Source organism: Mauremys reevesii, linkage group 4, assembly GCF_016161935.1.
Source record: "Mauremys reevesii isolate NIE-2019 linkage group 4, ASM1616193v1, whole genome shotgun sequence".
NCBI lineage: Eukaryota > Metazoa > Chordata > Testudines > Geoemydidae > Mauremys > Mauremys reevesii.
The window spans coordinates 144,866,148-144,892,082 of NC_052626.1; the positions used below are offsets into that span (position 1 = coordinate 144,866,148).

General features: G+C 59.7%; 1 protein-coding gene across 3 annotated transcripts in view; it reads right to left on the reverse strand.

Moving 5' to 3' along the window:
• Positions 1-4,767: 4,767 nt before the first annotated feature.
• Positions 4,768-25,935, reverse strand: part of LOC120403121 (Snf2 related CREBBP activator protein) — a 28,728-nt gene continuing 7,560 nt past the window's right edge. For 2 of the 3 annotated variants that reach the window (XM_039533880.1, XM_039533878.1), the window contains exons 6-34: positions 25,126-25,266; positions 24,446-24,680; positions 23,879-24,132; positions 23,464-23,554; positions 23,232-23,321; positions 22,688-22,843; positions 22,352-22,605; positions 22,100-22,277; positions 21,628-21,764; positions 19,759-19,928; positions 19,468-19,660; positions 18,856-18,992; positions 18,193-18,379; positions 17,730-17,899; positions 17,053-17,384; positions 16,466-16,756; positions 16,221-16,385; positions 15,164-15,388; positions 14,646-14,948; positions 14,317-14,564; positions 13,670-14,013; positions 13,166-13,368; positions 12,799-12,968; positions 12,372-12,568; positions 12,131-12,245; positions 10,686-10,814; positions 10,419-10,601; positions 9,907-9,990; positions 4,768-9,243 (exon numbers count right to left, since the gene is read on the reverse strand). In XM_039533880.1, the coding sequence (XP_039389814.1) occupies positions 5,914-9,243; positions 9,907-9,990; positions 10,419-10,601; positions 10,686-10,814; positions 12,131-12,245; positions 12,372-12,568; positions 12,799-12,968; positions 13,166-13,368; positions 13,670-14,013; positions 14,317-14,564; positions 14,646-14,948; positions 15,164-15,388; positions 16,221-16,385; positions 16,466-16,756; positions 17,053-17,384; positions 17,730-17,899; positions 18,193-18,379; positions 18,856-18,992; positions 19,468-19,660; positions 19,759-19,928; positions 21,628-21,764; positions 22,100-22,277; positions 22,352-22,605; positions 22,688-22,843; positions 23,232-23,321; positions 23,464-23,554; positions 23,879-24,132; positions 24,446-24,680; positions 25,126-25,266 (8,712 nt within the window). In that variant the 3' untranslated portion in view covers positions 4,768-5,913. The remainder of the gene's footprint in view (positions 9,244-9,906; positions 9,991-10,418; positions 10,602-10,685; positions 10,815-12,130; positions 12,246-12,371; positions 12,569-12,798; positions 12,969-13,165; positions 13,369-13,669; positions 14,014-14,316; positions 14,565-14,645; positions 14,949-15,163; positions 15,389-16,220; positions 16,386-16,465; positions 16,757-17,052; positions 17,385-17,729; positions 17,900-18,192; positions 18,380-18,855; positions 18,993-19,467; positions 19,661-19,758; positions 19,929-21,627; positions 21,765-22,099; positions 22,278-22,351; positions 22,606-22,687; positions 22,844-23,231; positions 23,322-23,463; positions 23,555-23,878; positions 24,133-24,445; positions 24,681-25,125; positions 25,267-25,935) is intronic. The other variant, XM_039533879.1, reaches the window with a different exon arrangement.

Below are 25,935 nucleotides of genomic sequence, written 5' to 3' on the forward strand. Positions count from 1 at the left end.
GAAACGTTCTTCAACTGACTGTATTGCTCAATCTAGCACCTAGTTAAAGAGTTCAACTTTTAATTCTTGTTTGGGGTCTCTTATGGGCTTGTCCCGTGCCTACTAATCAAAATGTCTTCTTCTTCAGTGACATTTGTATTCTTGAATGAGTGGGACAATAGCTTCAATGTGAAGTTCCTCTGCCAACTTCTGTGCACTCTTCAGAACATTTTGAAATCTCTCATCTGACCGGTAAGACTGTAGGTCTGACTTTGCTTTTTCCAGTTGTTTAATTGCTCCAGATATATCAAGGTCAACACCTTGGAGTCTCTTGCTTACAACATTTATTTCAAACAGTATGTCATGCGACAACACTAAGCCACACAGAAATGTGAAGTTATGTATGTTTCTGGTGATTCCATTTCTTGTCTCCCAGCAATAACCCTAACAACCGGTTCTAAACCGGCTTCTAAATTTAGCAACCGGTTCCTGCAGAACCGGTGCGAACCGTCTCCAGCTCACCACTGCTTTGGGGTACATGAAGTTTTTCACTTACTGTGGCCCATGCAGTACAAGGAAGTCCCTCAGGCTACTGCTCAAGTGGGTCCACAGTCCTGGATCATCTAAGACTTAAGCAACTAAACTCAGCAGCAGCTGTTTCTTGCACCTCCACCACACTCTTCTCTGACCTACACTTTTCTTCAGGAATGTGCATGGTTACATGCATTTGATATGGAGATATGGATGCTGCAGTAGCTACCAGGTCACCTGCACTCTGACTAACTGGAAGATCAGGCATCTCCTCACCACTCACATCCTCATTGGGGCCAGAAGGCTCTCTGTGAACATTTGTGTCTCTGTATCTCAGGAGAGCTCCTTCCTGCTTAGACAGAAAAGCTTCCTTTGCTTTCTTTCTTTTTCTAAATGCTGCCCCAGAGGGGCGTTTTCTTCTTTCACTCATGACTGCTGTTCTGTGCCAGCTAGAGTGGCTCTCAACACTCAATTGAAGGGGACAAATCAGCAGGCTGGTAGCAGGGTCTGAGTGAGGGACGATATCAGCGTCTTAAGGGCCTAACTGGCTCCTATTACTTCACTTGACTGCCTGTTCTCTTCAAGCGGGTTCAGGGAAGCAGCAGGAAACAGGAAGCTCCCTGAGAAGCTGGTGTTAATCAGTCCAGGCTCTTTGGGGTGCTAGAGAGGTACATAAGAGGCTCCTCCTCCTCTCTCTAGGGTGACCAGATGTCCTGATAAAATCAGGACTGTCCTGATATTTAGGCATTTGTCCCGCATCCCAATATTTCGTGGCTTTCCTTTCTTTTCTTTTTTTTTTTGCTCTGCTAGCGGCACTCCGCTTTTTTTTTTGTTGTTTTCTCCACCGGTGGCCCCCCGCACGTCCCCCAATATTTTCTTCCTCTCAGCTGGTCACCCTACCTCTCTCTCCCCTTTCTCATGCCAGGCTATGGGGGTGGCACCATGCCAATGCTGTGGGCACAGGAATGAGTAAAGACCAGATGCCAGCTCCACAGCGCCCACTGGCCACAGCCATGGTGCCCCAGATTTGCACCCACCATGGCTTCCCAGCTAATGGGACCTATAGAGCCGGCTCTCGGGCAATGCACGGAGCCCCCCGGCCGCTCCTCTGCCTAGGAGCCAGACATGCTGGCCGCTTCCTGTGAACTGCGTGGAGCTGGGCAGGTAGCCTGCCTTAGCCCCGCTGCGGCCAGCTGGCCTTTTAATGGCCTGGTCAAATGTACTGACTGGAGCTGCCAGGGGCCCTTTTCGAAAACCAGACACCTGGCAACCCTAGTCACAGCTAAACAGGAGGAGCAGATAGTTCAGCATAAGCCAGTAACACCTATGCTAAGGGACCATTCAAGATGAAATGGCCCGTTAGTTGGAGGGTGTTTGAAATGGAGAGAGAGAGAAATTCGACCTGGGGAGGGGAATTGATTGTGAACCAGAGACTGGGGGGGACTGGCTGGCTCAGTGGGGCGGGGGAGGAGGCTTCCCCCTCTCGGGGGCACTGGGGCACTGCTGGCTGAGGCTGCTGCTGTCCCTAGAAGCTCAGGAATGTGCTGTGTCCTGGCATTCGGTGCCACCTCTCTTCCCTGGGCAGCTGGGGACTCCCCTGAAGAAAACCAGGAGGGGCCACGCACAGACAGCCCAAAATGGGGGCCCCGCAAAGAACGAGGGTGCCCAGCCCTGGGGCTCCTCCCAAAAGGAGAGTGGAACCCCAGGGGGCTGCTCCATCACTCTGCTCAGCACCCCCTCCTGGAGCTGCTGGGGACCCTGGCACTGATTTCCCTGCCCAAGGGAAGAGCGGGAAGCACACCGGGGCTGCAGCAGCCGAAGCTGGCCGGGTTGACTGTTCATGTCTTTGTCCTGTAGGTGCCCCCCCGGCTTGGATCCCAGTCCCACCCTGGGGGAACCCTGAGTGCCCCATGGGGGAGGAGATGGCACTTGGCGTGCAGAACGGCTGCGCTGGGAAACCCACAGGGGATGAGGCAGAGACTGTGGTGATGAACCAGGCGGGGACCTCACGGCCTCAGACACCTGCCCAGCCCCTGTGCCATCCTGGTGCTGGAGGTTCTGGGGGCTGGAATATAGCAAGGGAACAGGGCTGTGTCCTGGTGGCAGAGGTTCCTGAGAGCTGAGATATGATGGAGGGATAGGGCTGTGTCTTGATGCCAGGGGCTCCTGGAGTTGGGTATAGTGGGGCTGTCTCGGTGCAAGAAGTTCCTAGGGGCTGGGATATAATGGGGGGGGCCCACAGGGATCAGTTCTTGGCCCTACGCTATGTAACATTTTTGAGTAGCCTGGCACAAAACAAACACCTCACTGATAATGAGACAGATTTGGGGGAAGCAGTAAATATAGAAGATGAGAAGTCGCTGAGTCAGAGCAACCTGGATTGCCTGGTAAATGGGTTGCAAACAAATAGTGTGTGTTCAGATACAGCTAAGTCTCCAGGTGAAGATCTAGAAACACAGAACATAGGTCATGCTGAGACTGTGAGCCAGGCAGAGAGTGCAGGGGCTGTGTGTGGAGCAGGCAGGGCGTGGAGTGGGGTGCAGGGCGGGCTGGAGGCAGTGTGTGGGGCACAGGGAGGGTGCAGGGTAGACAGGGATCAGAGTGGCTAGGGGGGCACAGGAAGGTGGAATGCAAGGTGGGCAGGAGCTTAGACACACCAGGCTCTACGATATATGGTGTTAGGGAGACCGGTGTATGTATATTTCTCTCTCTCACACACACACACTCTTTCTCTCTCTCTCTAAAGGGCAAGAGGAGCCATCATGTGCCAGGCTGTTACTCCACCAGCTGTACCATGTAAGGGCAGAGAGAGGGTGGGGTGGAGTCACAGGATCTGTGCTCTATCCCGGCTATTAATGTGCCAGACGCCCAGGGCTCCTGCTGTACCACCAGGGCAGGCCCCATACTCATCCTGATGGGGTCTTTGAGCTCCAGCACCCCGTCTCTCAGTAGCAAAGCCAAGAGAAAGCAGCTTCCTGAGGGAGCGATGCAGCCCGCAGAGTTTTCACATGATGCTGCATAAACTTTTCAAACAAGGCAGCAGCCGTTAGTCACCTAGACGTCAGCATGAGCAAGTCCTTAGGGCGGCATGGACAAGCCAGGTTTCAGAGTCCCACCGGAAGGAGCCATGGCCCCCCACTGCCCTGCTCTTCTGAGATCCATCCTGGCTCCCTGGCACACACCCTGTTCCTTTGTTTCCCACTGCGGGTCATTTCCTGCCCTGGGATCATGGTTTTTCCTTTGCCAGCACAGGGTCTGCCCTTCCAGGGGTTTCCAGCCAGTTCTGGGCTCAGCTGAAACCCTAGCCCTGATCTCCCCTGGCCCAGGGAGAACTCTTTCCCCCCAAAGGATGGCCATACCATGTGGGAAGCGGCCCTGAGTCAGCCAGATGGGTCATAAAAATAGCATAAAAATCCTACTCTCCTCCCCTCCCCCCAGCCAAGCAGCTGCTGTCATGCACCCAGCAGTGCCATTGAAGGCACAGAGAGGTGTCAGCTACCTGGCTATGGCGTGTTACCCGTAGGGGAATGTATCATGGCCCAGCTGTGCCACACAAGGGCACAGGAAGGTGTGACTGATAGTGGAACCACAGGTGGTATCTATGGGGAGAAGTGTAGTTTACATTTAAAGCCTGAAAACCTCCAAAAGCCTCTACAGTGAGCTAGGCCAGACAGTATGAAGCACCCAATAGTCACAGCAATACAGGGGATGAGTATCTGTGGGAGGCTCTCACACCTTCCTCTTCAGCAGCTAGTACTGGGCACTGCCAGATGGGATACTTCTGGCCGCCCCGTCCCTTCTCAAAGACATGCTCTAGCTTGGCCATCGGATACAGGCTTCAACCCAGGAACTGTGGCCTGGGCTGCTCCAAATGGGGCTGTTCTACAGATTCAAAGCCCAGAAGGAGGCCCACAGAGCATCTACTCTGACCCACTGTGGAGCACAGACCATTAAATCCCACCCAGTTCCCCATGTTGAGCCCCAAGGCTTTAGTTAGCCCAAAGCATTTCAGTCCTCTGCAGCGCCACACAGAACCGGGGTGGTGGTGGTGGGGAAGACAAGTGAAGTGCCACCAGTGCCCAAGCCCCTTGAAATGGCAGGAAATGCTCAGGATCCCAGTGCGTGCGCATGCCAGGCTGCGGCAGAAAGCAACAAGGCAGGTCAGATGAGACAGTCAGAGCCGCGAGGGAAGGCTGAGATAGTGGATGAGAGATGGGAGGGTGCAGGAGGCACAAACCACACTGCAGAGGCCGGGGCTGTGCTGTCGGTTTTTCTTTTTTTTTTTTTTTAACACTTTATTCATAGCATTATTCTGAAGAAAGATTACATCGGACCTCTGTACACGTTCTGAACATGCTTCAGTAGGAAAGACAGCTCCATGGGAACACCCCCACCCCAGTCCCTACACCCCCTGCTCCCCAACCACACGCTCCCCCCCAACCCGAGAACCGCTGCCGCCCCCAGTCCTGCCGTGGAGGGGGGAATGGTGTGCTCCCCTATACAAAATAACCTTTGCATAGATTATGTTCAAAAGAACCTATTTTACAACAAGGGCTGTACATAAAGAGAAAGGTGGGGGGGCTTGTGTGTTGGGGGGGGCCCAACCAATCAGAGCCCCAAGAGTCCTTGGAGCTGTGAGTCTGAAATGTACATAATTAAAAAGAGGACAATTTCTCCTGTGTTGGGGGGCCGCTGCACCCCGTGTTCCAGTCTGTCCCCAGCGGCCAGATTTGGCTGCCCCAGCCTGACAACCTGGCTCCTGCATGGAAGAGCAGGAAGGAAATCAAGAAAAACCCCAGGTGGGAGTGGGAGGCCGCGAATTTGGTCGCGTCAGTTAAAAACCAACCCAAGCTAGTTAAAAAGAAAGGGCGAGTTTTTAGAACTCGGGGGGAGCTCCCTCCACTGGGGGGGCGGGGGGGATTTGAACCAACCCTGGATTGGGCAAGAGGATAGAAATAAAAAAAGGGGGTGAAACACCTGGGCCAATCCAGCCAGGGCCTTGGGCTAATCCCATGCCCAGAACCAGGTGGAACCGTGTACACCTCCTGCCTTGGTTGGCGCCCTGCCTGCTCCGTGATGCCAAAGAGCGGAGCCCTGTTCCCCCACAGGCCGCGTCTTCCCCAGGGCGGAGCAGCACGGTCCCCCCAGGCTGCCGAGGCCTGCAGCTGGGTTAGCTTGTGCCCAGAGCCAAGCGTGTGTCAGAGCCAGGGGAACCAGCCAGCCATGCCACCAGCCCCTCCCGCGTTCAAGTAGTGGTTTAACAGTCCAGACGGGGATGGCAGAGATGTGGGAAGCCCAGAGTGGCTGTACTGCTTCCCGAGAAGGGCGGGGATGGGGGTGAGTGGGTAGGTGAGCTCCGATCTATCCCAATGGGAAGCGACTCTGGCATCTCCCAGGCTGTGGTCACGTTTTGGGCTTGCGGCCTCTGATACTTAGTGAGGAGGTAACCATGGCGGCAGGAGCAGCGGTGGCCGAGGGGGTGGGGGCTCCAGCCACCCCCCCCGGCGTGGTGCCGGTGGCCGAGCGGGTGTTGCCGGCTGGGGTGGCGGCGGCGCTTCGCAGGATGCGGTCGGCCGAACTGCCCCGTGGGCACTGCCGCCTCCTGCTCCCGGTGGTTCGGCCTGCGTGGCGGCGGCGGCGCTTGGGCCGCCGCTCACCCTCCTCGCCGCTCAACTCTGCTGAGGACTCTGACTCGCCGCCCCCGTCGTCCTCCGATGAGCCGGCAGCCCCAGGGGACTTGCCGCCCTCTGACAAGCACCCCCGCTTGCGCCTTTGATGCTCCTGCTCCAGCGGTGGCACCAAGCTGCCAGGGCGCTGGCGGGTGGAGCGGGCCGGGGTCTGCTCGGAGGTGCTGCTCTCCCCTGAGGAGGTGCCGTCCGGCTCCGGCTTAGGGGCAGCACTCTGGGATGGGAGCAGGGCCGAACACTCACTACCCGACTCCAGCTTCTCTTCCTGCCGGAGACGGGCCAGCCGGGTGAGGGGGCGGGCCTCCTCGCCATCCGACGAGCTCTCACTGGGGGCCTGGCTAGGCTCTTCCTTCCTTCTCCACCTCCTCTTGCGGCCAGGTGGGGGCAGCTCCTTCTCGGCGGAGGTGTCGCGGTCCGAGGTTGAGCCAGGGCGGGGGGCTGCTGTCTCCACGCGGGGGGAAGCTGGGTTCTTGGGGGGCCGGCCCCGCTTGCGCTTGGGGGGTGACTCAGTGCTGGGAGTGGCGGGGGCCCAGTGTGCCTTGGGGGGCCGGCCCCGCCGGCGCTTCTCCAGGGGGGAGTCATTCTCACTGCTCTCTGTCTTGCTCCTGGGCGAGGCTGGCTCAGGGGCCTTGGGTTCCAGCTTCTGGGCACGTGGCTTCAGGGTGCCGGGCGGTGGCCGTGCCTCCCCCTTGCATGGCTGCTTCAGGGTCTTGGGTGAGGATGGCTCGGGAGTCTTGATCTCTGGCTTCCTGACGCGGGGTACATGGGTGCTGGGTGGTGGCTGCGCTTCCCCCTGGCTTGGCTGCTCTGGAGACTTGTTCTTGGGGGGCCGGCCGCGTTTACGCTTGAGGGGTGGCGGGGGCAGGCTGGGGGGCAGCTCCAGCCCAGACCCCTCGTCTCCCCTCTCCTTGGCGGCCCGGCTCTCCAGCTCAATCCTGCGGCGGGCAGGCAGGTCACGGAGCAGCGGCAGGTCCTTGCTGGAGGGGGACAACTCCAGCTCGGAGATGCTGTGGGCCGAACTGCTGCTGGGGCTCACCACGGTGCTGCCGGTGGTGTCCAGCTTGTGGATGCGGTTGCGCCGGCGTCGGATCAGCTCCTTCTCTTCCACTACGGTGACCAGGCGGCCTGGCAGCTTGCGCAAGACCTTGGCAGCCGGGCCGTCCTGGCCCTGGTGGTTCTGCCGGATCTCCACGTCAGCGCTGGTGCGCCGGCGCGGTGTTTTGGCTGGCGATGGGCTGTCCGAGGAGGAGGTCGTCCCTGGCTGCATTTCCCCCAGCCCCAGGGAGGCGGTGTTGGCTGCACTCACTCCGTCTGGGTGCTTGGGCTTGTCTTCCTGGTCGCCCAGCCCCCTCTTGGACACCTCCTTCGGGCTGCTGCTGCACCCAATGGCTATCTCTAGTGGCTCTGTGGCACCCTGTGCCAGCTCCCTGGGCTGGGGTTCGGCCAGGCTGTTGGAGAGAGGGGAAGGCCGCTCTAGCCCGTTGTGCTCCTTGCTGGGGGGCGGCGTTTTCAGTCGAGGCAGGGAGTTGGCAGCCTCCACCGGCTGGTTCAGGGAGCCCGAGAGAGGCCAGGCTGGCTGGGGCTCCACCTCTCCTGGCCCTTTGCCCTCTGTGGTGGAGAAAGGCTCAGCAGCGGGCAGTTCAACCCCTGTCCTAGCAGCGCAGTGGGCAGGCATCTCCGGGGGGAGCTCTGCTGCGGGCCCATCGGGGGCCAGGCTCTCCAGCTCCTCCAGGGCATGCCTGGCTGGCTCTCCCCTCTTCATGTCCACACTGTCCAGCTCCACTGAGCGTTGGGCCAGCTCTCCGGCTACCTCAGCTTTGCCCAAAGATCCCTTGGCTTCTTCAGGTGGCTCCTCCCCAGAGGCTGGCGTCTCTGGGCTTGGCACCGGCTTGTGGGAGGCTGGGATCTCCAGGCTGCAGGGGGCTGGTAGGGGAACTTTCTCTGAGGCAGAAGATGGTTCCACGCTCCCCATCTTCACCCTTGTGGAGAGCTCCATGGATCCCAGCACCTTTTCCCAAGTGGGTGGGGGTTCCACCCTCAGCATGTGCTCAACAGGGGGCTTCTTTGAGGCTAGCTCCCCTGTGGGTGCTGTGCTCTCATGCCCTAGCAGGGCCGGCGCCCCCAAGACCATCCTCATCTCAGTAGCTGGGAGTGTTGGCTGGAGGGTCTCCTCTCCGGCAGGTGCTACCTCAGGTCTTGGCTGGAGGAGCTTCGCACCAGTCACTGGTGCCTCAGGTCTCAGGTCCTGCTCCCCAGCAGGAGGTGCCTCTGGTCTGAGTGGGGCCAGCCGGGGCACCCTGTCCCCAGGAGCTGGAGCATCTGTTCTCAGGGGGGCGCTGCGCAGCACCCGCTCCATGGTAGCCAGGGACTCTGCTCGCTGCGGGGCACCTCGTAGCATCCTGTCCCCAGGGATGTCTGCTCTCTGAGGGATGGCTCGGAGCACCCGCTCTATGGTGGCTGAGGGCTCAGCTCTCTGGGGGGTGCCTCGCAGCACCTTGTCTCCGGTGGCAGGGGGTTCAGGTCTCTGTGGAGAGGTCCGGAGCACCCTCTCCCCAATGACGGGGGCCTCTGTTCTGTGAGGGATGGGCCGCAGCACCCTCTCGCCAGCCCCTGGGACCTTGGTCCCCGACTCCTCCCTCTTGGCCATGGCCTTGCGAGTCGGAGCTGGCGTCTCCTCCCGCACCAGGTCCCTGCGGATGGCCGCGCCACGTGTGTGCTGGGCCACCAGGGACAGGTGATCTTCTGCCTCCTCGGCCTCCAGCCTGGCATGGTGGCCCCGCAGGTGGCGCAGGCTGGGGAGCCGGGCCTGGGGTGACTCGGTGTCCACTCCATCTGCCTCGCGCAGGGAGAGGCGAGTGCCCCGCAGTCGCTCACTCATGCGTGTGCCAGTGCGCTCTGGGCCTGCACGGCTGGGCACCTTGGCTTTCTTGCTCTTTTTGATGTAGCCTTCCTCGCTGAGCCGACCCTCGTCCTCGTCGTCGGGCAGCTTGAACACTACCTCATCCTTGGCCTGGTCTATGTCCTTCCGGGCAGCCTCCACCTGCTCCTGTAAAGGAGAGAGAGAGTGGTCATCTGCCAAGCAACCAGGCTTCTGGTCTGGGCCGGGGGAGGGATACTTGGCCAGATGGGCCCATTGGCCTGATCCAGGGCAGGATATTGGGCTAGATGGGCCCATGGGTTTGAGATGAGGGGGCAGAGTACAGGGCTTGAGGGTCCTGTGGGTCTCATCCAGGACGGGATATGAGAGGGGTGTTTGTGCCTCAAGGGTCCCATGGGCGTGATCTGGGGCAGAATACAGGGGGATAGATAATCCTGTGGGTGTGATCTGGGGCAGCAGGGGGGAATGGGATATCGGGTTAGATGGATCCCTGGATGTGATCTGGGGAGGCAGGGAGGATGGGATACCTGGCTAGATGGGTTTACACAATGCCTCAGTGCCCTGTGGCCACCCCCGTCTCCCACGCAGCTGGTGCCCCAGTGTCATCTCCATGAAAGGTCATAAGCCCAGGGGAGTGGGGCTCACAACAGCCTGGGAGATGGTTGCTGTGCGGCCACACCACCGAAGCTGCGTTGCATGGGGGGAGCCACGCGCTTGAGGTTTGGAGGTGCTGCCGAAGCCAAAGCTGTGGACAAAGCTACTCTGGCCAGCCAGGGTGAGATCCCCCACCCAGCCCCAAGTGATGAAAGGGCTAAAGGGGGTCACATTCACCTCTGCCTGCTTCAGCTCCTCTCGGCTGATGTCTTCCAGAGAGGCCTCCAGGAAGTTCATGGCATAGCGTTCAATGGGGGTGAGCTGCAAGGGCAGGAGATGGTGAACAGGAGTTACCAGAAAGATTGGGGATGTCAGGACTCCTGGGTTCTATCCCCAGGTCCGGGAGGGGAGTGAGGTCTGCTGGACTAGAGCAGCAGGGGACTGGCAGTCAGGTCTCTTGGGCCTATTGCACATAAAAGAGCCCTGAAATGGTAGGCACATATTGTTGGCTAAACCCAGAGTGCAGGGTCTGCTGGAAGAGCTTGTGAGATTCTGAACCCACCCACCAAGAGCAGGGCTCATTCCCTCCAGCAGGTGGCAGAAAGGACACAGCCACCCACTCCCTTCCCATGGTCCAACGCTCCCCCAGCTGAGATACACTAGGGCTCATTCTGCTGCAGGGTAGGAACAAGGGGAGTGACAGGATGCAGGGTGGATCTCTTTCTAGCCAATCTGCCCCCGTCCTGCACCTGCTCCATGAGCGAGGCGATCTCCTGCTCAGCCTTCGACATCTCCTCCTCCTCCTCCTTGCTGGGCCGCTCGTCCGCATCCAGGGGGATGTTCTCGTTGAACTCGGCCAGCTCTGCCACCTGCTCAGCCTTGGCCTGCGTGGCCGCCCGGATGTCCTCAGGGTCCTCAGCCTTGCACAGCGCCTGCCAGCCAGACATACTTATCTCAGTGGGTGGGGAGGTGGAGCTGAGGGAAAATCAGCCTTCCCCGTGGCTGGTGGGGCTTACCTGCTCCAGGATCTGGGTCTGCTTGTTGGCCATGGGATCCTCCTCGTCCTCCTGCGCCATGGTGAGGACCTCCCCTTCCTTCTTGGCTGGCTCATCCAGGGGCATTTCGAAGAGCTCCCGGATGGTTTGCTGAGGGGCAGACACACACAGGTTAGGCACAGATACCCCCAGGTTATACTGAGCTGTGACCTGCTAGAGTGAGGGGCTTTGTAAGAGTAAGAGCAAGAGCAATGTACTCAGCCAGATTTCTGGGACTGGAGTCTCTCAGAGGAAGGAGCTCAGGCTTGGTCAGGAATCCTGGGTTCTCTCCCCAGCTCAAATTCAATGTTGATTAATGCAAGGTAATGTACACTGGAAAACAATCCCAACTATACATATAAAATGATGGGATCTAAATTGGCTGTTACCATTCAAGAAAGATCTTGGAGTCATTGTGGATAGTCCTCTGACAACACCCACTCAATGTGCAGCGACAGTCAAAAAAGCAAACAGAACGTTGTGAATCATTAAGAAAGGGATAGATAAGAAGACAGAAAATATCATATTGCCTCTATATGAACCCATGGTACACTCACATCTTGAATACTGTGTGCAGATGTGGTCGCCCCATCTCAAAAAAGATGTATTGGAATTGGAAAAGGTTCAGAAAAGGGCAACAAAAATTATTAGGGGTATGGAACGGCTGCTATATGAGGAGAGATTAATAAGACTGGGACTTTTCAGCTTGGAAAAGAGACGACAAAGAGGGGATATGATAGAGATCTCTAAAATCATGACTGGTGTGGAGAAAGTAAATAAGGAAGTGTTATTTACTTCTTCTCATAACACAAAACTAGGGGTCACCAAATGAAATTAATAGGCAGCAGGTTTAAAACAAACAAAAGGAAGTATTTTTTCACACAACGCACAGTCAACCTGTGGAACTCCTTGCCAGAGGATGTTGTGAAGACCAAGATTGTAATAGGGTTCAAAAAAGAACTAGATAAGTTCATGGAGGATAGGTCCATCAATGGCTATTAGCCAGGATGGGCAGGGATGGTGTCCCAAGCCTCTGTTTGCCAGAAGCGGGAATGGGCGACAGGGGATGGATCACTTGATGATTCCCTGTTCTGTTCATTCCCTCTGGGGCACCTGGCATTAGTCGCTGTTGGTAGACAGGATACTGGGCTAGATGGACCTTTGGTCTGATCCAGTATGGCCATTCTTATGTTCTGTTCTGGGCAGGAAGTGGGGTCTGTTGGGTTAGAGCAGGGGGTGCTGGGAGTCAGGACTCCTGGGTTCTCTCCCCAGCTCTGGGAGGGGAGCTGGGTCTGGTAGGTTGGGGGTGCTGGGAATCACTAATCCTGGGACTCAGCAGGGAGTTTCAGCTTCAAGCCCATGACGTAGCTGGTCAGCGAGGGCTGTAATGCAGCAGGGAGTGCGACGGCTGTAGCAGGGCCAGGTACCTGTTTGAAGTAAGCTGTGGTGAAGTTCCCGCCCTCAATGGCCATGTCTCCCAGCATCCTCTTCTGATTGGCCTTCTTCAGGATGTTCTCCTCCACTGTCCGCTCGCTGATCAGCCTGCAGGGGGAGGCATGGAGGCAACTTACCCTCTGGGGCAGTGGGAGGGGAGGGGACATGCACTGCACAGGCTCCCTCTGCTGGACAGGAGGAGTCAGAGCAGGTGTCACTGGGTGCGTGGCTGACCTGTAGATGTGGACATCGCGGGTCTGGCCGATGCGGTGGCAGCGGTCCTGGGCCTGGGCGTCCATGGTGGGGTTCCAGTCGCTGTCGTAGAACACCACAGTGTCAGCGCCCGTCAGGTTCACCCCCACGCCTCCGCTGCGTGTCGACAGGATGAAGCAGAAGATGCGCTTGTCAGCGTTGAAACGCTCCATCAGCGCCTGCCGGGGTGGGGGGAAGCCACAGTGAGGGGTAGCAGACAAGATATGGGGCTGCTGGGGCCTAGAGGTTACAGCAGCGGGGCTGGGAGTCAGGACTCCTGGGTTCTGTCCCCAGCTCTGAGAGGATGAATAGCAGGAGAGGCCTGGGGGCTCTGAGGAGTCCCTAGCCTGGCTGTTGAGGGAACCCCCATGACACATGGGCGCAAGGACAGGGCGACAGCCGGCGATACCTGTCTCTGCTCCACGCGGGTGCTGCCATCCAGGCGCAGGTAGATGTGCCCGTGGTAGTTGAGGAACTGCTCCAGCACGTCCAGCATGCGGGTCATCTGGGTGAAGATGAGGACCCGGTGCGCCCCGGCCTTCAGCTGTCGCAGCAACAGGTCCAGGGTCTGGAGCTTCCCTGCAGGAAGGAACGGGGATGGTGACCAGGCCAGCCAGGCAGGGGTGGGGACCAAGAACAGCCTGGCCTCTCTGCTTCTCCCTCAGCCCCTGCCTGAGCAGAGTGTCTCTGCCCAGCCTCCCTGCTTCCCACCCCTCCCCTGGATCGGCCAGGGGCCCAGCTAGCCATGGCCCCCACTGCCCGGCCCACCCACATACCGCAGTCGTACTGGATGAGGCGCAGGTCGGGGAACTGGGTGCGCATGTTGCAGACGATGCGATGCAGGCCGCTGGCGCGGGGTGAGATCTCCCGCCGCAGTGTCTCCTTGAAGATGGCCTGGTGGAGCAGGAGTGACGGGGGCGGGTGAGAGGTGTGAATGGTGATGGCAGGCGCCTCCACGGGAGGCATAGCAAAGATGAACCTGCAGATACAACGGGCATGGCTGAGGGTGCGAACAGCCACGGCACAGCAGCAGGCCAGGGGGACGGAGGACGCGCCTCCACTGTTGTCAGCTCCAGGAGGGGAGCGGGATCTGGTGGGTTACAGTGGGGTGGAGAATGGGCCTGGGAGTCAGGGCTGCTGGGTTCCAGCCCCAGGCCTGGAATGGGGCAGGATGGGCCTGGGAGCCAGGACTCTTGAGTTCGAACCCCAGCTCCCCAAGGCACCTGCACAGATCCCCGTTCCTCACAGAGGGGCCCAGCCGTGCCGCCAGGAGGCGTTACCTCTCAACGATGTCTGCCAACTGCTCAACCCTCTGCTGGGGGGTCAGGATGGCCTGGGCAATGGCTGTGGCCTGCTGCCAATACGCCTCTAGGTGCTGGGGGTCCCGATGCATCTGTGCCATGTAGCAATGGCTGTAGCTGGCCCCCCTCCAGCCATCCAGCTCGGGTGCCACTTCCTGCCCCTCCTCCTCCTGCTCCCGAGGGGGGCCGGGTGGGAAGAGGGTGCAGAGGCGCAGCACCTCGGTGCCATAGATGGGGGCCAGGTTGCAGTGCTGCTCGTTGAGGCGGAAGAGCCGGTCCAGGCGCTCCTCCTTCTGCTTCTTCCGCTTCTCTTCAAGTGATTCCTGCCACCGGGACCGCACGGACGGATGTCAGTGCTGGTGATGGGACGCGCCCCCGAGCTGCCTCGCACCTGAGATCCTCTCCCCTCATTCTGGGCCAGTTTGGGCTAGCACAGCTCCCACCTCCTCCGAGATCCTCCCCCCAGCCCAGCTGGTCCAGATCCTTCTCCTCCCCATCTCTCGGTCCAATCCTATCCCTGCCCCACCACACTGAGATCCCCCTCCCCACAGACTATCCCAGCCCCTCCCTGCCTCCCCCCCACTTTCCCCCAAGCCCAGTCCCAGACTCCCTGCACATTCACTCACCAGATAGAAGGGGGACCGGGGTGGGGGAGGGGGCTGCCGTCTGTGCCGTGGGGCCCGTGGCGACGGGGGAGGCGGGGTGGGCGTGGTGGAGCGTAGCATTAGTGTCTCAGGTTCCTCCTTGGGCCCCGGGCTGGGCGCGGCTGCGGGCCGGGGAGCCAGCGCGGGGCAGACAGCAGCAGCGATGGTGGTGGCAGGGGGGATGGGAAGAGGGGCGGCCGTGACGGGAGAAGGTGGAGCCGGTGCTGGAGCTGCAGAGGAAAGCCAAGTGGGGTTAGTGTGAGGCCTAGGGCACAACGCCCCGGCTAGGAAGGCAAAGACGACCTGCTTACATGAGTGCTCCATGCTGGGCGCTGGCGCCTGCACCACCCGGATCATGGGTCGCACCAGGGCCTGCAGTGGGGTGGGTGCCCGCACCGGAACCAGTGGCTGAGTGGGCAACCGCACGGGCGGCATGGGTGCCACGGGGAGCTGGGCTCGCTGTGCCATCAGGGCGGCTGGCAGGCTAGGCAGGGTGGTGGCTGCGGCTGGGCGTGGAGGCTGCTGTAGTGCCGGGGCAGGCACCAGGCCATCCCGCGGGGCCTGCCGCACCACGATCTTCACCACGCCAGAGCTGTTCACCATGGAGGAGGGCACTGGGGGCGAGAAAAGCAGGATCAGAGCCTGGCAGACATCTTCCCCCACACAAACCACTGGACCCCACTCCCTTCCCAGAGCGAGGCACAAAACCTAATTCCCAGCCCGTTCTGCCCTAACCCACTAGCTCCACCCCGCTCCCAGAACTGGGGCTAGAACCCAGTAGTCCAGCCTGCCGCTCGCCCTGATCTGCCCCCAGGCCACTGACACTCACCTTGCGTGGTAGCTATGGGGACGCTGATGGCTGCTGAAGTGGCGGCTGCTGTGGTGGCAGAGGCTGGGGCGGGCAGGATGGTGGTGGGCTGGGGGCCTGACATGGCCTGCACCCCACCCTGCGCCTGCCCGCCCTGCTGGGTCATGGCCTGGATGAGAGCCACCTGGGCCGGCTGGCTGATGATGTGGTGCTGCCCCCCGGCAGAGACCAGGTGAACTACATTCCCTGCAGGGGAGAAAGCAGGAACAGCTGGCAGGGACGAGCTTCCCCACCAGAGCACGCCCACCCCCTCCCTCCTCTGTGCGCCCCCCTGCGGCGACCCGGCCGGGCTGGCATTGGGGCCTTACAGCAGAGTCAGGCTTGGAGTTTTGCTCTCTCCCTCGGGTCAACAGGCGCCTCACGGGCAGAGACGGCTGGAGCTTAGAGGGATCCCACCCTGGCCCTCTGCCCAGTCATCCCCCAGCACTCCTTTACGGTGCCCCTCCGCTCCCTGCCCACCAATGCCCCTCGGTTCCCCACCCCACTGGCATCCCTCCGTGCACCGCTGCCCATCGCCCCCAATCAGCACCCCACCGGTGCCCCATGGCTCCCCTTGACCCAGTGCCTGTCAGTTCCTTGCTCTTCCCCACCGTGCCCCTCGGCTGTTCCCTAGCACCCCACTGCCCCAGATCCGTTATTACCCACCCACCCGGGCCCCTTGGCAATTCCATCTCCTCCCCCAAGTGCTGCAGTCTCTCATGCCCCCTCCCTCCACCCTGCCTCATCAGGTCTAAGAACGAACGTTCAGCAGAGCCCTGGCTGAGCGGAGGGGAAGAGGCGAGAAAGCAGGTGAGCCAGCCAAGCAGCCAGGGCACAGAGGCAGTGAGAACAGCAATGGTGGAAGCAGGGGAGGGCTCTTAGCAGAAGGATCTCACAGTGTACAGGGACTGATGAGATGCAGCCACCTCTGGGGTGGGGTGTGGGGGCTGTTTACACAGAGATCCCTCACCAGAATGGAAGGAGGGGAGGGGGGAGCAGAGGTGACTGAGGCCACATGGGAGGGGAGGGGTTTACCTACTTTGCAGCTGTCGGGGCTGGGCCATGGTGACCTGCCGCACCTGGGTGCCCGTCAGGGTCAGCTTGTTGCCTTGGATCTGGAAGGTGAGGGGCTTGCTGCCTGGGGCGCTCTGCAGGGGCCGGTTGGCCAGCGAGGCCAGTTGTGCGATGCTCACCACCTCGCCCGCTGCAGAGAGGAGATGGGGTCAGTTCCCAGGACGCCCGCCCGCTGCCCACCCCCCGCCCCGCAGCGCCCCTTGTACTCACAGGGCAGCCGGGCCTGCATGTCCGGGGAGAGCAGCAGCCTCTGCTGCACAGCGCTGGTGGCCGGGAAGTTGTAGCCAGGCAGGGTGTTGGTGGTGGAATGGACTGTCACTGGCTTCATCATGCTCCCCACGGCGCCCGGGCTCAGGGGGTTGGTGGCCAGCCGCACGGCGGGGGCTGGCACTGGGCCGGGCTTGAGAGTGGAGGCAGCAGCAGCGGTGGCAGGGGCCGGCAGCACGGGGGGCTGGGGGGCATTCGGAACCAGCTGGGCCGCAGGCATCAGTGTGGGCAGGACTGTGGGAGGAAAGAGGGGCTGGTTAGAGGGGCGGAATCAGCCAGCCTAGCCACGCCCCCATGGAAGGGAGACGGGGATACCAGCCCACCTCCTCCACCCTCAGAAAGATGGGGCAGGGCCCAAGGAGGTGTTACCTGGCCCGGCCCTGCCCCCCAAAAAGGAGAGGGGAGGGAAATCCTGGCCACACACCCCCAGTAGGGCATTTCAGCCCTCAGGCAGAAGAAAAGGCCCCGCTCCAGGGGATCCCAGTGGGCACCCAGCCCCGCCCCACCGTCCCACTGGGCAGGGCCCTTACCCTGCGGGGCAGACACCGGGGCCTGGAGCATGGCGGCAGCGGCGTTGTTCTGGCTCAGCGTAGGCACTAGCGTTGGGCCCTGCGGCCTGGTAGCGGGAGGCACCGGCACCGGGGACGGCGGGAGGGGCAGGGGCAGCGAGATGGGTACGGCCATGGGGTGAGGGAGCAGGGGAGGCTGAATGGGCCCCGGGAGAACCGGGCCCATGGGGTGCATGGGGGCCAGGGCCTCTGGCAACACAGGAGTCATAGGTCTCTGCAAGGGGGCCACGGGGCGAGGGCTGTTCACCAGCACCACGGTCCGGTTCTCTGGCTTTGGCACCGGCTGCAGCATCCTGCAGGGAGCAGGGACAGACAAGGTTAAAGTGGTGGTGGGCAAGGGAATTCGCCACTCCTGCTGACACCCCTCCCCTCCCCCCCGCAAATCCTGGACTCCCCTCCAACCCCCTGCTCCGCGCTATGGAAGCCCCCTCCACAAACACCCCCAAGAACCCCGCTAGCATCAGCTACGGAAGCCTCCTCCACTGCCCCTGAGATCCCCCTCTCCCCGGGCTATGGCAGCCCCGTGCCCCTCACTGAGATCCCCATCCCTGGCAGTCCCCTGCCCCCACTGAGATCCCCATCCCCCCAGCCCATGGCCATGGCAGCCCCCTTCCCTCCCCATTGGGGGGCTGTGGTACCTGTTCACTTTCATCTTGACAGGCTTGGGCCTGGGCGGGGGGTCCGGGGACTCGGCGATCTCCTCGATCAGCTTCCTTGTCACCTTCCACTTAGGCAGGAAGGTGTCGGCCTCGTAGCGGGACACGCGCCCCTCCAGGTTGATGAGGTCGAAAATGCCCATGTCCACATGCTGCAAGGGGCCAGGCCCAGTTAGGAGAGGACCAGCCCCCCCATGGCGCCTGGTACTTCCCCCCAGCAACACTAACATGAGGGCAGGCGGGAAGGGGAAGGGCCTGTGTCCCATTCCCGCCGCCCCCTTGAGTAAGCCAGTCCCCGGCAGGGCCAGGACCCCTAGAGGAGCAAGGTCCCATCTCTTCCCTTCCCTTCCCCTGGTCTTCCCTGAGCCAGCCAAGCCCCTGTCCTGGGGCCTAAGTCCCCTAGAGCCCTGTGTCCCACCCCCCACAAAGGGCCGGGGGCACCTGCCTTAAAGGGATCCCGGTTGAGGGCGCACAGGACGAGGGAGGCGGTGCTGAAGCAGATGCCCTCGGTGATGAAGGGCGAGTGGATGGGCCGGGGGTCGAAGAGGTTGGGATGGTTGCACACCTTCCGCAGCTGCATCAGGATGTTGATGACGCTCATGAAATGCCCCGTGGCCAGAGTCTCCTTGGTGCTGAGAGAAAACCGAGAGCGGAATCAGCCAGTGCTCTGGGCCGCCACCACATGCTGCATTTCTGGGCTGGCTGGTGGGTAAGAACCACCCAGCAATGCCACCCTGGGATTGACCACCCAGCGCTGAGATGCGGCCGCTTCTGGGGTGCGGTGCAGCAGCTGGGTAACCACACCGTGACACTGCACAGGAACCCCCTCAGTTAATTCTGAAATGCAGCTACCTCTGGGACAGGGAGCAGTGACTAATTAACACAGCAGTGCAACAGAACAGTTTGGGACAGGAAGTGAAGGTGGATTCTGTACCCAACTGACACAACAGGCAGGAGTTAGAGAGGCAGAATGCAATCACCTGAGTTGGGATCTGGCCCCATCCCTCCCAGAGCTGGGGACAGAACCCAGGAGTACTGGCTCCCAGCCCCCACTAGACACCCCACGAGCCAGGGATAAACCCAAGCGTCCTGTCCCCGCTGCACTCACGTGGCCTGGGCCATGAAGTCGTCGTAGAGATAGCGCTGGCGCTTGGACAGCCGGCACTTGATGACGTGCTCGTATTTCTTTGGCATCTGCTTCTCCACATCCACCTTCACCCTCCGCAGGAGGAAGGGCCGCAGCACCTGCCAGGGGTGGGGCAGAGCCATCAGTCTGAACGCCAGCCCCACCCCCAATGGTCCTGATCGCCAGCTGGAAACACCCAGCCCAGCCCAACAGGGGAACTCTGCCCTCACACCCTGGCCACCACTGGCTAGCAGCACTCTGACCCCTCTGAGGCACCCCATAGGAGGATCCTGCTTGGGGACAATGCCCGGCCCCCACTGATTGGCTCGACTGTACTATTTAAACCAGCAGGAGGCACAGAAAATTGTCTGAGCAACCTACTGACTTCCTGACAGGTTCCCGACCTGGCCTCTGACCACTAGGCCTGTCACCTCTGCTCCGAGCACAAGATCAAACCACCTACGTCCCCGTCCTGACCCAACCCCAGTCCCTCGCAGACCCCACCCCAGGCCTGATTCCTAGCAGCCCCTGCTCCCCACCCTTCAGCAGCTCCCTCTCCCCTTCCACCGCAGCCCCAGCAATTCCCACCCTCACCTTGTGCAGCCGCTTGACCAGGCTCTCGTTGTACTCCTGGCTACCCTCGATCATGCCTGTCAGGGGATTGGAGAACCACTCCTTGAACTCGCGGTGCGACTGGAAGACGTGGGGCATCAGGAAGTGCATGAGGGACCAGAGCTCCATCAGGCTGTTCTGCAGGGGGGTGCCTGTCAGCAGCAGCCGCCTCTGACTGGAGGAGACATGGGGAATGGAAGGGCAGAGCAGTGAGCGTGCTGGGCCACGCCAGGCCAGGGCCCTCTCCCCCCTCACAGGGAGTACTCCACCCACCTGTTGAAGTTGAGCAGCGACTGCCAGCGCTGGGATTTGAAGTTCTTGATGTTCTGGGCCTCATCCAGGATCAGATACTTCCAGTTCTTGCGCCGGAACGCCTGGTGGTCCTGCAGCACCAGCTTGTACGAGGTGATGCAGATGTGGAAGGCATTGGGCTTGGTCCAGCCCTAAGAAGGGGAGCTGGGTTACACTGGGAGGGGCCAGAGAAGATAGGCCACCCAGATCCCCTTCCCATTCCCAACCCAGGTGGTTCCACAGCTCAGGACCAGACTGGAGCTGGTGCCCCCGAAGGGGAAAGGCTCCGGGTCCATTCCCTGACACCCGAGTCAGCCAGTATCCCATGCGACCCCGCAGAAGCCTGCCTGCTCCTAGAGCAGGAGTGTGCTAATGATACAGACCTGGGGGGCACTGTCAATACAGAAGATTGGAAATATTATACAGGAAGATCAGACCTTGAAGACTACAGTGACAGAAATGGGATGAAATTCAGCAGGGCAAAAGTACAAGGTCCTGCATCTCAAGTCTAATAATAAGAATTTCTGTTACAAGCTCATCAGCTGGAAGCAAGAGAGGAGAGACGTGGCTGTGGGGGTCTATCACAGGATGACTATAAGCCACCAACGTGCAGTGACAAAGGCAAATGTGATGCGAGGATGCCTCAGGAGAGGCATTTCCGGTAGAGAGGGAGACGTATTAATGCCATTGTCCAAGGTACTGAGAAGACTTCCCTGGGAATACTGTGCACAGTGCTGGGCCCCCTGGTTCCAGAAAGGTGAATTCCAGCTGGAACAGGTGCAGAGAACAGCGAGGAGGATGACCAGGCAAACGGAGGGCCGATCCTACCAGAGGGGACTGGAAGGACGTGGCTTATTTAGTCTAGTCAAGCAAAGACTGAGGGAGATCTGATTGAGCTCTATAAATACACCAGGGAGTGGGGTGTGTGTGCGCGCAAATACCAGGGAGGGTGAAGAGCTATTGAAGCTAAAGGACAAAGTTGGCACAAGAACAAATGGAGATAAACTGGCCATGAACAAGTTCAGGCTGGAAATGAGAAGGCGGCGTCTAACGATCAGGAGGGTGAGGTTCTGGAACAACCCCCAGTAGGTGTTTTGGGAGCAAAAATCTTCATTAGTTTTAAGAGAAAGCTGGAAAAATGTATGTGTGCGATTGTATGAGGGGGTTGTTTGTGCTGGCAGGGGACAGATTTATTTCTTATGTTCCTAAAGCTCATGCTTCAGGGCTTCAGCCAGGGTCAGGAAGGGATTTCCTCCACATATTCTGTTTTTGTGAGGCTTTTATCATCTCCTTCCTCTGAAGCAACAGGGATGGCCACGCTGGAAATGGGACATTGGGAGGGCGGGCCAGGGCACTCGGGTGGCACCGAGCAGTCTCTCTCTCCAGTGCTTGGCTGGCTGGTTCTTGCTCACAAGGGCTGGGTCTCACTGATGGTTGTATGTGGGGTTGGGAAGGAATTTCCCCTCAGGTCAGACCGGTAGGAACCCTGGGTTGGGGGAGACGACTTCCCCTTCCTCTGCAGCGTGTGGGTGCAGGTTGCTTGCTGGGGCCATCTGGGGATCTTGCACCTAATCATTTCCCTGCTGGTGCCGGGGCACCAATCCCTCCTATTCTGCCTGTGGCTCACAACAGTTTAGTCAATATACTGGCCACATTTCGCTGGCTGGATTAGTGTGTGGGTGCTGGTGGCTTGTGCTCTATATGGAAGCCAGACTAGATCTAGTGGTCCCTTCTGGCTTACACTCTATGACTCTCATCCCCAATGCCAGGGAGAGTGGATAACCTTCCGCCACCGTGGGGAGGCAGTCCTGTATCCCAGCTGGGGGGATGGAGGGGCCCCTGGTTCCTCACCTGCCGCTTGAGCTTGCGCTCCTTCTGTGCCCCATAGTAGGTAAGGATCTTGAAACTGGGGCACCAGCGCTTGATCTCCATCTCCCAGTTCAGCATCACACTGGTGGGCACGATGATCAGGTGGGGACCCCAGCTACCTGTGGGACCAACACAGAGCAGGGCTGCTCTCAAGCTGCAGGCTCAGGGATCTTGGAGTGCCAAGGTGGGCAAAGCCTGGGCAGTGGCATGGCAATCTCTGCCACGCACCCTCCTCACCAATGAACCTCCCCGAGCCCCGGGGGAAGGGAGCTCCATCTCCATGCTCTGTCAGCCCTGGGCCTCTCTCCACATGCCATCAATGAGGCAGGTGGCTATTGCAATCCAGGCATGTGGGCCCATCTAGCCCATCCCCACCTGGGGCAGGATTGTCCCCGTCTATCTAAACCCCGGCAGAGATGGAGCCGCCCCATGCAGCCCCGTCCCACCCCCTCACCCTTCTCGCAGGCCAGGTGAGCCAGCAGGGAGATGGTCTGGATGGTCTTGCCCAGCCCCATCTCGTCTGCCAGGATCCCGTTGAGCTTCTTTTCATACATGGTGACCAGCCAGTCCAGGCCGATGTGCTGATACTCCCGCAGGGTCCCCCGCAGCAGGTAAGGGATGGGCGTCTTCACCTGCGCCAAGGGGGAGGAGGTTAGTCTGGCTGCCTTCCCTCCTCCAACCCCTTCCCCACTGCGGTCCCGCTTACCTGAGTGGTGGCCAGGGTGTAGCCCTTGGGCTGCAGGCTCTCGGCAGTGGCTGCGATGTCTGTGATCTCCTTCTTGGGCCCCAGGGCAGGGGCTGCGTCATTACCCCCCTCTCCCCGATCCTCATCCCTTTTCAACAGGTACTCCACGCCGAAGTCTTCCTCTTGGCTCGCCGCCGTCGCTTCCTCAGCGGGGACATCCTCCTCCTCCTCCTCGCTCTCCTCCTCCTCCTCGCTCTCCTCCTCTGAGGTGGAGTCTGGGGCAAGATCCAGCCAGCATCAGCCCTGCCTTAAGACACCCACCCACTCCTCAGACCGCACCCCCTCACCCCTCCATACCTGACTGGCTGCTGCTGTCCTCGTCCTCTGACTCCTCCTCGTACTCCGAGGTGCTGGGCTCCGAGGCATCCGAGGAGCTATCCGACTCATCCATCTCCAAGTCCGAGGCGTAGGCGCCGGCGTATCGCTGCAGCAGCTCCTCCATGGGCAGCTCCCCTGCCAGACAGCGACAGGGTCAGGGGCGCATGGGAACACGCAGAGGGTGGGATGGGGCAAGGGTCATGTCATGTCATGTCCCACCCCTGCCCTGTGACTAGATGTCTCTCCAAATCTGTAACGCAGCCAGCACAGGAAGGACCTGGCTGCGGGTTGCAATGGAGAGGTTCCTCTGAGCACCAGCTACCAAATCCCAGCCTATGGGGCCAGGCAGAGACCTGTTTAAGTGCTCTCCGAACACTGATCACATGACTTGGGGGACAGTTTGCCAGGAGCCCTGGGGATGGTGGGACAGAGAACCTGACCCTATGTCCCTGAGAGAGATCCAGGCCATGTCAAACATCAGAGCTACGTGGCTGGAATCAGTCTCCTCCCATCCCCTCCGTACCTTCCTGGGCCAAGTCATCCAGTTCCTTCCTGTGATCCATGTCCCCTTCCAGCTTTTCTTCAGCATCGATCGTCTCCTCTTCATCCTCAGCTGAGGAAAAAGGGGGCTGTGTTACCAGGTGGATGGGAGAAGGCCCCGTTAACCTGTCACCCCCATCAGCCACCCGTGGCAGCCAGGTCCCTCCCATCCACCCAGAGCCTAGATGCTACAGCAGGTCCCTTGCCATGCTCACCTTCCTCCTCATTGGCCGTGAACTCCTCATCCTCCTTGTCAGGCTTCCACGGCCTTTTGTTCCTCTGCATGACGGACTTTGCTTTCTCCTGCTGGAGGCATGAAGGAGAGCGCTGGGAGGAGAGGCTGGGGCCAGGCCCTCCCACCCCAAAGGGAGAGCCCTGGCCCCTCCAAGCCCTCCTACCCTGGCCTAGCTGAGACACACAGAGCATGCAGCTTAAGGTATCCGAGTGCAGCTGCCTCTCCAGGTCAGTGGGCTGCAAAGAGAGGTGCTTGCTCTGAGCAAAGTGCTGCCCCAGTCAGGGGTGTCCTGTCTACAGCCCCACAGACTCTCGCCCATCACCAATCTCCTTAGTCTCCCTGGCAGGTCTGACCCACCCCTCCGCCATCTTTACAATCTTGGATTGTTTCTCTACCTCCTCCTCACTCTCCCCAACTGCCTCCTCCTCCTCGTTGTTGTTGGAGCTGGAGATGGAGGGGGCAGTGCTGCAGGAATTCTCCAGGATCTGGGTGGGCAGGGACTGCAGCAGCTCTTCCAGGGGCAGCTCACTCTCCTGTTTCAGCAGCTCTATCTCACGCCGGTGTGTCTCTGAGTCGTTCCCTTCCTGCTGCTCCTCTACCTCAATCGTCTCCTCGTCGTCTGACTCCTCATGGGGCTGGAAGTCCCCATCTGTGGGAGGAGGAAGCAGGGGATGAACCATACACCTGGGGCACTGATAGGGCAAATGGGGAACCCTGGGGCGAAGGAGCCCTGGGAGTGAAACCTGGTGCCTTTCCCTGTAGGGGGCACCGGCTGATCTGGCCTTGGGGGGATGGGACTGGAGGGCTCAGGGAATGGGACATGGAATCTTTCATCTCCAAAAAGTGCCATCTCCAATCCAGCCCCAGGGCAGGAGAGGGACACAAGACCTTTAACCTCTAGGGGAGGACTGGCTGGCTCAAGATGAGCAGGGAACGGGACGCGGGGTGTTTTGGCTCCGTACCTTCTTCGTCGGTGAGGTGTGGGGGTGGCGGGGGGCTGGAAGCGGTGGAGCCAGCGTGGGAGGAGCTGATGTGGGAGGAGGAGCCAGTCTTGCTGGCCATGGGAAAGGTCTCGTTGAGGCTCTGAGTCAGCAGATCTGAGTACTTCTCCGTCTGGCCCACGATGAAGTCCAGCTGCAGGTCCAGGGCCTTCTTCCTTTTCTCCTCCAGGCGAGACTGCTGCTTGAACTGCACCACCTGCCAGTGGAGGGCCACGGGGGTGGGCAGGGACATCCAAGTGAAAGAGAAGGGTAAGGGGGAGGTCTCAATAGGCAGCATATTGTTAGCCCGTCGTACTCGCTTCTGAACAACCTTCCTGCTGTGGCCCAGCTGAGGGGCAAAAGGAAATCTCCCCTCTGACGACTGTATTGTACTGCTCGATACAAGACGCTGTGTTAGTGAAACCCACCCTGGAGCCCCGGAGAGGCAGGGACCTTGGGCTAGAGAGTCCTGATGCCCAAGCTGAAATGACAGAGAGCAGTGGATGCTGGGAGAGAGAAGCCCAACAGCCTGAGCTAGAGCAGCGAAGAGGCATGGATACCAGGCTAGAGAGGTCTGTATGTTATGTGACAATTCTTATATGAAGAAGGCCAGGCCCAAAGCCAGCCTGAGCACTCCCTCTAGTGCTGCACGCCCTACCCACCTTCTCCACGTTGCTCCAGAACTGCTTGACCTCTTTGGCGATGGAGGAGGCGATGCGCCTCAGCTTGGCCTGCTCCTCCCGCTTGGCTCGCTCCTCCTTCTGCTTCTGCTCCTCATGGTGCCGGATCACCATCCGCACGACCTGGGGGAGGGGAGGAGGAGGGTGAGATGCATTCAGAGGGGACATGGGGGCTTCACTGACCCAGGGCAGACTGTACTGGGGGTGGGGGAGATCTCTCTAGTTGGAGCCACAGCCCAGGGACATGCTGCCAACCAACAGCTGGGTCACTAGCCACAGTTTGAGAAGGGTCATGGAGGTTTCCGTTCAGCACCTAGGACAGACAGAGCAAGCCTAGATGGAGCACATGGATAGACGGATGGGCGCTTGGATGGATGGACAGGCAGATGGTGCTTGCATGGATTCCAGAGCGCTTGGAAATGCCATCTCTTAAGCCAGAAGGCGTGCTCTCTGGGCAGAACTCTTAGTAAATCCCCTGCAAAATGTGCCCAGCAGTCACAGGGAACTGCTGAGGGCAGGACTTGAACTCACAGCACACGGGAGCATCCAGCTACCCTGATACCAGGCGATCTGCAAACCCTCTGCCTTGCAACAGATACACTGTCCTGCTGAACACGTGCCTTTCCACCCTCTTTGGCATAGCATGTTCAACAAAAATCTATGTTTTTTTTTTTTAATCAGATTTTCAACATTTAAATTAGCTATAGGTTTACATTTTAATAATAAACCTATTTCAAGTTAAATTTGAAATGACAACCTATGTTAAGACCTCAACTTACCATAATCTATTGC